Source organism: Lissotriton vulgaris, chromosome 6, assembly GCF_964263255.1.
Source record: "Lissotriton vulgaris chromosome 6, aLisVul1.2, whole genome shotgun sequence".
Classification (NCBI taxonomy): Eukaryota; Metazoa; Chordata; class Amphibia; order Caudata; family Salamandridae; genus Lissotriton; species Lissotriton vulgaris.
The window spans coordinates 131,387,389-131,401,444 of NC_141694.1; the positions used below are offsets into that span (position 1 = coordinate 131,387,389).

The window sequence follows — 14,056 nt, forward strand, 5'->3', positions numbered from 1 at the left end:
CAGAGATAAAAAGAGATCCTATAAAGATAAATGCTGGGTGAATTTACTAGAGGCAATCGATGACAAAAACGGCAAAAGTTTTTTGAAAATGATACAAGAATGTACGGGGAAAGTTGTAGGGACATTGCAGTGCTCCGACAAGTGAGTAGCATATCTTGAGGAAATCTATGGCAAATGGCCAGGGAGGGGGAAATTAATACCAAAGAACTGGCCGAGGGTCAGGGAAGAAGTGAAAATATATATCTCCCCAGGTTATATTAAAAGCATAATATCTGGGTTAAATTAACACGAGCTGCAGGACCAGATAATTTACCAGCAGCCGTTACAAAAAACGAATTCAGACTGGTGGGCCGAGTTTTTCTCGAATATGTTCCAGATGATAGTAAGTACAGGAACTTTGCCAGATAGCTGGAAAGGGGCAATTGTCAGGCCAATACATAAAAAAGGCGATGTAAACTCCCCTAAAAACTATCGTCTAATAAATCTCCTGGGCATAGGCGAAAAAGTATTCTCCAAGGTAATCCTGGGTTTGTTAAAGGAGTGGGCATATGATAATGAGATAGTACCCCCAGAGCAGGGTGGGTTCAAAGAAGGTCATTCGACGGTGGACCACTGCTTTGCCCTCTGGTCCATCTCTCGGAAGTCAATGGAACAGAGGGGTAATTTATACTGCTGTTTTGTTGACTTCCGCGCAGCATTTGATCTTTCGGACAGAGAATAGCTGTGGGCAACCCTGGTAGGGTATAAAACACAGGACGACCTTTTGGCCCTGATCCAGACCTTACACACTGAAAACCGGGCCCAAATAATCTTGGATGAGGAGGGAGGTTTGTCCGGGAAGATCCAGATTTGAAACGGCTTGAGGCAGGGGTGTGTACTTGCCCCTTTACTCTTTTCCCCGTTCATAGGCGATTTACCCCGAAAACTAGGTGAGATTAGAGGGACTAGCCTGAAACTGGGAGGAAGCCATGTATCCTGCTTATTATATGCAGACGATCTGGTGATTATGGACCAGATGGAGATAGGTCTTCAGAGAAAACTAAACATGCTTAAAGAATACTGTTTAATTAAAAAACTAGTAGTGAACATGGAGAAGACCGAAATGTTATGTTTCGGGAGGAGGAAAACAAAGTTCACATGGTATCTTGGTACAGAACTTCTTGAGAGGGTAAATGAGTATAGATATTTAGGAATGTGGTTCACGAATAACCTAAAATGGCATATCCATCTAGAAACCTTAAAAATGAGGGCAGCGGCTTCGGTGAAGGGTCTAAAAAGGTTTAACAGTGTATACGAAGAAGATAGGCCAGTTATAAAGGACTATCTAGCAATGGTCCCTCCACAATTCCTGTATGGGGCAGAAGTACTTTACTTAAGTGGCAAAGTCTGTTGGGATAAAGAAGAGGGAAATACTCTAAAAAGCTTGTTCTCGTTGCCAAAACCATCCATGGTACAGGCTGCAAGACTAGAGCTGGGAATTACCTCCAGGACCACAGCCTGTATGGCCCTAATACGTTTTTGGCAGCGGTTAGGGACAGAAGAGTCCCATAAAATTTCCCAGTGGTGTAAAGCTGAAATTGCCATTAGTGAGCTGTCATGGGCGATGGAGACAAGAGCTTCACTAAGGGAAGCGTATGGAGTGTTAGGTTTAAAGCCTTTCCCGCAGCTAGGACATCCACTAATAGACAAGAAAGTACTTAGCACATTGGGGTTTGATACATCCCGTATACATGATCGGGAGTATCTTTTGCAGAAAACTTCATTGTCCCACATGATCATGGCTTGGGAAATGGATCAGAAAAGGGGGGTGGTGATGAACAGAGTGTCTGAATTAAGCAGACCACTCTTACCCAGTCCAAAGATCAGGGCTTGATCCATCACCGTTATTTATCTCACTGCACCATCCCAGCTCAGAACCTGGCTATATGCAAATCAGTCTGTCCCTGGCCCAGTGCATCATGGGAACAGGGCAGACTAAACTACCAAGCCAATTCTTCACCAGAAAGGAGACACCCGGCTTGCTTGAATCCTGATGGTGCAGTGAGAAAGGGACTCAGGTCTGAGTATACCCTGCCACACCTATAGTGGCCAAAAACGATTCAGAAAAGGGGGGTGGTGATGAACAGAGTGTCTGAATTAAGCAGACCACTCTTACCCAGTCCAAAGATAAGGGCTTGATCCATCACAGTTATTTATCTCACTGCACCATCCCAGCTCAGAACCTGGCTATATGCAAATCAGTCTGTCCCTGGCCCAGTGCATCATGGGAACAGGGCAGACTAAACTACCAAGCCAATTCTTCACCAGAAAAGAGACAAGCTACCGGGGACCGGTTTCTGGCATTTCAGCCGTCTTCGGCCCGGCTTGCTTGAATCCTGATGGTGCAGTGAGAAAGGGACTCAGGTCTGAGTATACCCTGCCACACCTATAGTGGCCAAAAACGATTCAGAAAAGGGGGGTGGTGATGAACAGAGTGTCTGAATTAAGCAGACCACTCTTACCCAGTCCAAAGATCAGGGCTTGATCCATCACCGTTATTTATCTCACTGCACCATCCCAGCTCAGAACCTGGCTATATGCAAATCAGTCTGTCCCTGGCCCAGTGCATCATGGGAACAGGGCAGACTAAACTACCAAGCCAATTCTTCACCAGAAAGGAGACAAGCTACCGGGGACCGGTTTCTGGCATTTCAGCCGTCTTCGGCCCGGCTTGCTTGAATCATGATGGTGCAGTGAGAAAGGGACTCCGGTCTGAGTATACCCTGCCACACCTATAGTGGCCAAAAACGATTCAGAAAAGGGGGGTGGTGATGAACAGAGTGTCTGAATTAAGCAGACCACTCTTACCCAGTCCAAAGATCAGGGCTTGATCCATCACCGTTATTTATCTCACTGCACCATCCCAGCTCAGAACCTGGCTATATGCAAATCAGCCTGTCCCTGGCCCAGTGCATCATGGGAACAGGGCAGACTAAACTACCAAGCCAATTCTTCACCAGAAAGGAGACAAGCTACCGGGGACCGGTTTCTGGCATTTCAGCCGTCTTCGGCCCGGCTTGCTTGAATCCTGATGGTGCAGTGAGAAAGGGACTCAGGTCTGAGTATACCCTGCCACACCTAAGGTGGCCAAAAACGATTCAGAAAAGGGAGGTGGTGATGAACAGATGAAAATGGATCAACATTATCCTTATGTAGATAGGTTACCCAGCTATCACTTAACACAGGAAGTGTTTAAAGCGCGAATTGGGATAAACCCCTGTTACGCAAATAATGGGGTTAAAAACTTCATGTTAGATTATAATGGGAAATGCACTTGCACTTTGGATACCCGCTGCGATATTGTACATGTTTTATTTGACTGTATGAAATTTTTAGATATACGAAAGGAGATCTTATGCCCAATATTCAGAAAATATAGGATAACGAATAGGGTGCAAGCGGTTAACCTTCTAATGGGTTTGATGAACTTAGACATAGCCTGCGCCATGGGGAAGTTTATATGTAAAGTTAAATTATTCCTCAAGTGTACAGAGTAATAAACGTAAGTGTTCCCTGAAGATACTAGGAGATGGCGTAACTGAAAGATAACAGTATTGTACTTATTCTATTGGAAATATTGGGCTTATAGGGATGAACTGTTGGTTTTAACTATTTTATAATAACATGTAACTTTTATTTTTATTGTCGTGGGTCTTTTTATGTGTGAATAACATGTGCTATGTTTTTTAGAACTTGATTTGCCTATGGTTTTAATAGAAGGAATAGATGTAAAGTGCATACTTTTATGGTTGTAACAAACTAAGTAAAGTGTTTTATTGATTGAAAAAAAAACAAAATCAGTTTACTCTGGGCTCACATTACCATTAGGGTAAAGGTGCGAAAAAAGGCACATCCACAGGACATAACATTCAAGGAGCTACAGAGAAAACAATTCAATACTGTTAGAAATTGGATTTCTGGTTATCAGAATATGCACCTTTACAAGCAGGAGCCACAATCCTACTCAGGGTATGCTAAGCTTACACCGCCTGATAGCTTGGAACAGAGCCGTTCACCTTATTCAAAGAGTCAATGTGTAAAGCATTTGTGCAACACACTCACATAGTAACACAATTAATACTCCACAAAAAGATTCCTCATAGATTTAGAAAATAGATTATTATATTCTAAACATAGCAAGATCAAAATGACAAAAATCCAATCAATAGAAGTTGAGATATTGAATTTTAAAGAAATAAATGCAGTAAAGCGCTTAGAAGCAGTTAGTGCTAGGTCATGCTAGATGGGTTAAAGTCAAAGGTTTAGACCAACCGCTTTGGAGTGCGGGTCCATCTCCCAGCCAGGCTGCGCCATTTGCTTCACACCCTGGGATTGTTCCTGTCATCCGCTATCCCTGCACCCAGAGTCCCTTCCAACCGTCTCTGTCTTGCTCTTCATCCCCACCATATCTTAAACATCAAGACGTTGTAAACACACATTAAGCGACTTCTCTGGGGAAGAATTACACCGGGTTTTGAACTCTTTTTGAAAGAGTTTTGAAAAACCTTACAACTTTTCGCGAGCAGAAGGCTGCTGGGGGGAATCTTTCCTGGATCAGGTTTCTGAACATTTCAAAGGCTGAATCTTAAAAATACCATTAAAACAATTAGTGCCCCATGTAAGCCTAAACGCGCTGCTTTCAACAAGCGATTACCTTTGTCAGGGCTGTAAAAAAAAAACAAGAAAAAAAAACGCTAGTCACCAGCAGAGCCGGAGCAGGAAAACCAGCAGGCGCTCTCAGGGCCCGGACAGGAGCCTTATTTACAATTATTCTTATTTCATTTTCTTTGGCTCTGTGGCTCCTTCCATCTCTGGAACGTTTCTGGAGCTGCCTCGCCAGGAATGCGTGGTATCCAGCGAGAGACTCCGCTAATGATATCTGTAGGAGGCAGTTATGTGCAGGCTGTGTGCAAGCGCGCTTTAATAATGTTTGCAAGGAATTTCGTATTAATTAAAAAGCTGGCATCAATCAACCCCCTATAAGAATGCAAGGCTGATTTACTACTGCCCGCGTGCGTGCATATAACCCCCGTTTATTAATGTAGAGCTGCACAACGTGTAAAATGACTGAATATCTAGCACTACACAAACCTTAACTCACCATGAAAGATGTACTGAGTGATGTTGTGTGAGGTGCTGCCACGTTTTGGTGATTATTCAGGGTGACTTAAGTGTTTTGTACAGCGCTATGAGAGATTGTTGTTTTATACATACATAAAAGTACATTCTTCAAAGTCTTACGGTGTACTATTGGTGGGGTGATGAGGTCCTCCTGTCTCCTGAGGAGCTCAGGACACAAGTGGACTTCATCCTCCGAGCAGCAGTGTGTTGTAAAAAGGGGCGTGGCCTCGGAACACCTCTCTGCAACGCAGCTCTGTGGCGCTTACTGGAGGTACCTGGTGGGCTAGTTGGCCCCCAGGGACCCTCAGGATTCAAGGGGACTTAATCCCTTAACTTACATCGCGCAAGGGGGCACGTTTGCACAGTGGTGCAGGGAGGGGGCGGGCCTGATATAAAAAGTTAGCAATCTTGCTGTGTAGGACTTACTGGAGGTAATAAAAGGGGTAGTTGGCCCCCAGGTTGACGTTGGGGGCTTACTACCTCTCCTGTTACCTCCAGTAAATCCCACACAGTGGGATTGCTAAAAGGTTTTTGGAGGCCACGCTCACCTTTCTCCACCACTCTGATAACGAGACTGCTATGTTATAGTTAGAAATTAGCATTTAAAAAAACCTTTGAAATTCACTGAAAAAGCCATAGGTTTCATGGACGTTATAGTTAGAAATTAGCTTTTAAAAAACCATTGAAATTCACTGGTTTCATGTACGTTATAGTTAGAAATTGGCATTTAAAAAACCTTAGACATTCACTTAAAAAAACATAGATTTCAGGGACGTTCAAGTTAGTTGGACATTTCACTCTTATAAAACCAGAGAAATTCCGCTGTTCTAGTTAGTTCAGCTAACTATAACTCTCACCCCCGCTATGCACTGCTGATGACGATTTTTAGTGAATATATATATATATATATATATATATATATATATGTGTATATATATGTGTATATATATATATATATCACAAATCCTGTGTTCAAAACCCACGCTTGCTTCACGCTGGATCAAAACAGGACACGGACCCAGTTGTTATTCGGTGCTTCAAATATTTATTGCAGCCAGATGCCTGAGACGCGTTTCGCGGCGCGAACGCCGCTTGTTCACTCGACATTTGCATTTGAGCGCGAAGGCTTTTTAAAGTGACAGTGCTCTTGTGAATCAAATATCACGTGATTTACAAAATTCATAGAAATAGAAAAAACTTGTACTTTTCTAACATGGTCATCGTAAAATACGTTATGTACAATCCGGGTCAGTAACTAGTTTCACTCAATATAGGTAAAATACATTTTTGTTTAACCTTTGGTTATACGTTAAATTTTATCAAATGGTAAAATACTCATTATAGGACTAAATTGAATACATGTAAAATACATAAGTCCATTAACCCATTGTACCCTTGATATTCTCATATCACATGTACAAGACTTCTCCATGACTATTGAAAATAATAATTTTTTTATGTGAATTTTACATTATTAGTGTGCTATGTGTTCTCGGTGTTTCCACCTGGTTAAAAAAGATTTCTATCTTGTTTTCGTTTTTCACTTCTCTTAAATATTCACTTTCCGGTGGCTGTTATGTGCACCATTTCAAATTTGTGTTTATATGTTGTACAGCTTTACCGTAATAAATGTTCACTTGATGTTATCAGCACATATTATCAGCTCTTGTGTTTCGATTGCCATGTTATTAAGCATTTTTATTGTTCTATCAGTTATGTGTATGTCCTCATGTTCCAAATTCTGACAATATAATGCAATGACCCCTTAACTATCATGCTAAACAACTTTTCACACAGTAATTATAAAATATTTGTAAAATATTTACAGCAATCTATCAAATTCATATATGTACATTCTATTTACAACATACCAATAAAAATGGTGATCGGGGATGTGTCATATACTTAACATTATTCGTCTTTGGTCGTATTTGGAACAGTCTATCAACAACTTCATCTTTTACTTTTACTTTTTTTTTTTTTTTTTTTTTTTTCTTTCCTCTGTGGGACATACTCATATCTGTTTTGTGCACATGGATTTTTCTATATATATATATATTTCACAGGTTGAGTTGCCTCTTGCTTGAGAACGCGCCAAGTGCACAGCAGGTATCCTTTATTCAGGCAAACCGCGTTCACCATCTCGTATTGTCTGCAGCCCTACGCGTTTCGGAAAATCCTTTTTCCTTGTTCACGGGCGGTGTATGCAAGTTCAGGTGAATGAAGTGCTGGCGGGAAACTTGAAGTTTATATTTCCCTTTGGTGGGTGGTCCAAGGGTGAGCGTGTTTTTCACTGGTGAATTGGACCCTTGGTGGGTGTGTGTTCGAGTCTGCACAGCATGCTGGTACTTGCTGGTACTTGTGGTAGCTGCTGTCTCGTGGTAGTCTCCCCCCCTGCTTCGCTCTCCAAAATTGCATCAATTTCACCAATTTTCACCAATTTTTAAGCTCTCCACTACAAGGAGAAACACAATAGTAACAACGGCAGTTTAAGATTCTTTGGCATTGACAAAATCCCCAAGAATATACGTGGTGGAGACTACGAAACACAGTTGAGAGTCAAAGAATCTAGATACATCATAGACCTAGACTGCAAGACCCCCAAGGGGCTTAATTGTGGGGAGGAGTTATCCTCACATATAGGCATCTGAAGCTGTCAGGGATAGGACAATGCTGCCTCGTTGAATGATGAGTTCTGTAAGAAGATTTTACATCACTAGCACTTTTAAGAACTGGCTTACGCACATATCATTAGCCCCCCAGGCTATAGTTGCGAATGGCAACCCACAATTGTGGCGTTACCATGGAAACGCTAGTCGTTTCAGGGTGTGAATATTATGAATGATAAGCCATACACAAGCCACTCTTGAGTGGAAATAGTTTTATTTCCAGTCTTTACTTTTCACATTATTACACACTCACGCCAAAATGTCACCATTTCCTCACTCCCTATTATGAGCACTTGAACCTAAGACATACCACCTAATTCCAACACTTTTCCCTTTATCCATGGCAGTGGGGACACCCCAGACACTGTGTTAAACTCAGGGAGCTCCCGAGTACACAATAAACAATAAACGAATAGTCGAATTTCATATACGGTGCCCTAGTTCTGAAAATCATTTCATCTTAGAGCAGTCTCGAACCCCGCGCGCACTTGGCGGGATACTACATTTCCCAGCCACACAGCGTTTGGTAACCATCACGTGACATGAAATGGTCACATGGTATATTCAGCTAATTCGCCCAGTCACTAGCTACCAGTAGGCAAACTACATTACCCGGGTAACTTAGCGACTGCCTACAAGATGAGGCTGACACATCTAACGGCAACCCTTATCCGTATTAACACAACTGGTAACATCACGGATGTGTAAATATGTAAATTTGTATATATGTAGATGTGAGATCTCAATAACACTGTTTAATTGATTTTGAACATTGTGATTACATGATTTAGTGTCTGAAAAAAATTGATAGTATGTTTTCTATCTTTATGATTTTGTGATGGAAAACGGACTTAAATATGTTTGAAAACAAAATGGTGGTAACTTGATAAAGGCAAACGCCGAAACGCGTCATCCTTGTTCTATAAGTGCACAATAAAAGGATTTGTGCTGGAATCTCCTGGTGTGCCGTTTTTCTGTGTTCAGCTATTGAAGGTGGATGGGAAGCAGGTTCATATATAGTGTGGCGGCTGCTGCCACCAACGGCACGAGCGTTGCAAGGTCGAGGATCGTTTTTGCAGCAATTTGGTGATATATATATATATATATATATATATATATATATATATATATATATATATATATATATATATACTCAACAACGCTTGCTCCAACTGCAACTTCATACAAGGCAGACCCAATTTGGTGCTTTGATTTTATTTTTCAGACGCCCCACCAAAACCCTCACGACGTGTTTCGGCAGATCCCTGCCTTGATCACATGACTATATTTACAACAAGGGGTGGTGAGGGACAGAGTCTCTGAATTAAGCAGGTTCTGAGCTGGGATGGGGCAGTGAGATAAATAACGGTGATGGATCAAGCCCTGATCTTTGGACTGGGTAAGAGTGGTCTGCTCAATTCAGACACTCTGTTCATCACCACCCCCTTTTGTGAATCGATTTTGGCCACTATAGGTGTGGCAGGGTATACTCAGACATGAGTCCCTTTCTCACTGCTCCATCAGGATTCAAGCAAGCCGGGCCGAAGACGGCTGAAATGCCAGAAACCGGTCCCCGGTAGCTTGTCTCCTTTCTGGTGAAGAATTGGCTTGGTAGTTTAGTCTGCCCTGTTCCCATGATGCACTGGGCCAGGGACAGACTGATTTGCATATAGCCAGGTTCTGAGCTGGGATGGGGCAGTGAGATAAATAACGGTGATGGATCAAGCCCTGATCTTTGGACTGGGTAAGAGTGGTCTGCTCAATTCAGACACTCTGTTCATCACCACCCCCTTTTGTGAATCGATTTTGGCCACTATAGGTGTGGCAGGGTATACTCAGACATGAGTCCCTTTCTCACTGCTCCATCAGGATTCAAGCAAGCCGGGCCGAAGACGGCTGAAATGCCAGAAACCGGTCCCCGGTAGCTTGTCTCCTTTCTGGTGAAGAATTGGCTTGGTAGTTTAGTCTGCCCTGTTCCCATGATGCACTGGGCCAGGGACAGACTGATTTGCATATAGCCAGGTTCTGAGCTGGGATGGGGCAGTGAGATAAATAACGGTGATGGATCAAGCCCTGATCTTTGGACTGGGTAAGAGTGGTCTGCTCAATTCAGACACTCTGTTCATCACCACCCCCTTTTGTGATTCGATTTTGGCCACTATAGGTGTGGTAGGGTATACTCAGACATGAGTCCCTTTCTCACTGCTCCATCAGGATTCAAGCAAGCCGGGCCGAAGACGGCTGAAATGCCAGAAACCGGTCCCCGGTAGCTTGTCTCCTTTCTGGTGAAGAATTGGCTTGGTAGTTTAGTCTGCCCTGTTCCCATGATGCACTGGGCCAGGGACAGACTGATTTGCATATAGCCAGGTTCTGAGCTGGGATGGGGCAGTGAGATAAATAACGGTGATGGATCAAGCCCTGATCTTTGGACTGGGTAAGAGTGGTCTGCTCAATTCAGACACTCTGTTCATCACCACCCCCTTTTGTGAATCGATTTTGGCCACTATAGGTGTGGCAGGGTATACTCAGACATGAGTCCCTTTCTCACTGCTCCATCAGGATTCAAGCAAGCCGGGCCGAAGACGGCTGAAATGCCAGAAACCGGTCCCCGGTAGCTTGTCTCCTTTCTGGTGAAGAATTGGCTTGGTAGTTTAGTCTGCCCTGTTCCCATGATGCACTGGGCCAGGGACAGACTGATTTGCATATAGCCAGGTTCTGAGCTGGGATGGGGCAGTGAGATAAATAACGGTGATGGATCAAGCCCTGATCTTTGGACTGGGTAAGAGTGGTCTGCTCAATTCAGACACTCTGTTCATCACCACCCCCTTTTGTGAATTGATCACATGACAGCATCATCGTGAAGCACACCTCTTTTTAAAGTGCAAGTGCTACAATAGTGCTACAATAGACATAAAAGACATATTTACATTTACATAGTCTTTCTTGTTTTTCAATGTACATCAACATTGAAATTGATTGTCATAATTTTAAAATACAATTTTTTTAAAAGAGATATAATCCCATTTTAGTAAAATCAGGGTAAAAAAGTTATACTTGTAAAATACGTTAGTGGCACAAAATATTTGTAAAATACTTTTTCAAACCACATTACAGTGTAAGTATATCATAGTGGTAGTAAAATACATGATTTTCACATTGCTATTGCATAAATGCATTTTATATTTTGGCCATCATTATACACCGGCCTATAGCTGCAGTCCTTTACCCTTTATTTCACTAAGAAATTTCCCCAATACTCTTATGTCTTTTAACTTTTTTTGTGATGTGCTTCTACTTAAAGAAACCCAATATAACACCCTATTGGTGTATTATGTGAATGTAAAGTGTTAAAAAGTGCAAAAAGAATAATAAACCAGTTTAAACAAGAATAATTCCCCAATGTGTGTTTCTCTGTATTCATAATTCCTATAACATTGTAAAATAATAAGTATTTCATTTTAACAGTAACTTAGAATACGATATCCACAGAAAAATCTTGTAAATTCTATTTTTTAGTGTTCAGGACACGATTCCCACAATCGGTTAAAACAACATTCTCTGCTTTAAAACAATGTGTTAAAAAATTATATATATATATATATATATATATATATATATATATATATATATATATATATATATATATATATATATATATATATATATATATATATATCGTTTGTAATACTAATATGATAGAATGGGTTGACTAAAGCTATTTTCTGATCTTTATGCCAGAGTAGGCCATGTATTTGGCTTTGGCCTATGTGAATTTTACTTTGACAATAGTATATGCATTCTTGTTTTGATTTTCTGCAATTGCTTATCCTAGTCACTTTGATTCATTTTTTATAAAATTGGGTATAAAGTACTGTAGTTGGTTTGCTTGTCTTATAGTGTGATGGATAATAGTGCCATTGGTATTGCTTCCGTTGTGTCCCATAAAAGTAGGCAACAGGGAACCAAATTAATTCCAAGCTGTTTTTATTTCTTGTCAATATAATTATAATATGCATGGTATAAGCTGGGTAAATTTATGTATGTAAATAAAAAAGGATTTATAATCCAATCACAAACTATAGATTTTGACAACTTCAAAATCATTCTGCCTATCCTCCAGGCAGGTGTATAATTCAAATTATGAAATGCTGTTTGGTAAATAAGGTAGAGCTGTGTATCCTCATCATATTGGTGGTATAAGATCCCAGATATTTGTAGTATGAGGCTCCTCTCTATTTAACTCTGTTCCCAAAAAACTAAAGTTGATTTATCATCATCACCATTTCCATAAAAGTTTGAAAACATGGGTGTTCCAAAAAGGCCCTGCAAGGCTCTTTGCTGCACTTATATGCAACTGTCTCACTGAGATACCTGAGGAAATACCGATTCTACTAGTCTACAAATGCTAAAATAACGACACCCATATAAATACGCATTCATTGCTTCCAGGGCAGCACTTACAATGGTTCCACAATCTCCATTGACTTTGAGGTGTAAGAGGTACCATAGGCTGTTACAATTTACATTGTTTAACTGATTTGGAAAAACCTATTGGTAGTTTGTAAATTTCCCAGTTCTTGCAATAAAGCATACCAGTGTGTGTTGCACCTACCCGTGCAATTGCTCTGCAGTTGGATTTTCAATGAGAAAGCAAGAGAAGTCAGTGTGCCAAGCATGTCATTGCTAAGTTGCTTCCAAATTCTAAAGATTTCAGAGTTATAAGTTTTATAAACTAAAATTGAACATTTTAGTTTTTTTTATTTTCTCCATCACAGGAAAATCTTCCCATGAAGAATGATGGAGGAGAGTTTGTCTACGGTCTACCTAGAAACAGGAACGATCCTAAAGGCCGTTACAACCCATATGATCTTCAAGTGGTTTCTGCAAGCACCGCAACACGCGCCAGCGAGTACTGGACAATCAGTGCCACGTATGTCTCCAAGGTAACGTACATAGAGCCAAAAACACTACAGATAAGTAGAGGTATCTAGGTAGCACACACATACAGGTTTCAACGCTGGCTCTTTGCAAACATACATTTTTTGCTATATAATCCTATTAATTTAATAAATCTGAACTTTTTTACAATCACAAGAGAAAGCCTATGGTTTGTTGTGCTGGATGAATGGCACCTTTATATGTACACACATGAGATAATACTGCTATTTAGCCTCTTTCTAAGTGCCACCACTTTTTACACCTAAGGCAGGGTAGGCACTTGCGAATTGGCTAGTTTGCTCAGGATCACGCAATCAGATCAAGTGATGACGAGTGGATAATAACCCAAGTCTCCTCCATGTGAGCTAGTAGACCTTATCTTCCATCATATAGGAGTTGTTGGACCATGTCCCTAAAGAAGGAACAGATACACACAGTCCAAAAGTCCACATGAAATTGATAACCTTTTATTTCATTCACTGGTCTGCTTCAGCGTCGAGAGGGGAGAAATAGAAGGCAAAGCAGGCAATGTAAGAAAGGGAGGGATCAGTCAAGTACTTGCAGAGCTACATGAGTCAGACTGGTGAAATTGAGGCACAAATATTACACTCGTACTGTTTTAGGAACCATGACCTTGTTTCTCCTGTCTTTGCTTCTCTAGATAACTTCTGGTGCTCATGCGGGGTCGATGGACCTCCTACCGGTGATGGAGTGGTTACATGAAAAACACCTGTACTACCTGATCTGTAACTTAAAGGTGTTCACTCATTTCAGGTAAGTTGAGGAACACAACAGAAATCCTGATCAGGAGTCACCTTGGGACATCATAGCTACAGCTGGAAACTTAAATCTATAATAAATTAAACTTTTTGGTTGGCTAGCATGTTATTAGAACACACAGTGCGTAGAAATATTTAATGGCCACTCCTCTTTGCTGCATCTCCAATGTCAAGATTGTCTGTAGTTCTGTTTGCAGAGTTTGTACAGGGCCAATTTGAAAGTGCTGTTTGAGTTATTTCATCATGCTTCTTTTGTCTCATATTATCTATGAACATTGATTCTGCAAGTCCATATTTTTTAGGCCTCACCTTCAAGATAGCTTCAGCTGTGTCTCTGGACTATTTGTTTTATTTTTAAAAATCATACATAATACACATAAATAGTGTGAGCATTGGATAGCAGGCTTCATTGCAGAACTGGAAACCACAACAGGTGCAGTGGTGTTGTAAAGAATTATGTAAGTGAATAGCCCGGGAACTGGTGTGCCTCCAGTACACTGAAAAACAGCA

At 41.1% G+C, this 14,056-nt stretch overlaps 1 protein-coding gene across 1 annotated transcript in view; it reads left to right on the forward strand.

Moving 5' to 3' along the window:
• Positions 1 to 14,056, forward strand: part of DNAH14 (dynein axonemal heavy chain 14) — a 1,270,113-nt gene that overhangs the window by 92,421 nt on the left and 1,163,636 nt on the right. Inside the window, exons 6-7 of the mRNA XM_086926153.1 lie at positions 12,605 to 12,772; positions 13,429 to 13,541. Of these exons, the coding sequence (XP_086782279.1) occupies positions 12,605 to 12,772; positions 13,429 to 13,541 (281 nt within the window). The remainder of the gene's footprint in view (positions 1 to 12,604; positions 12,773 to 13,428; positions 13,542 to 14,056) is intronic.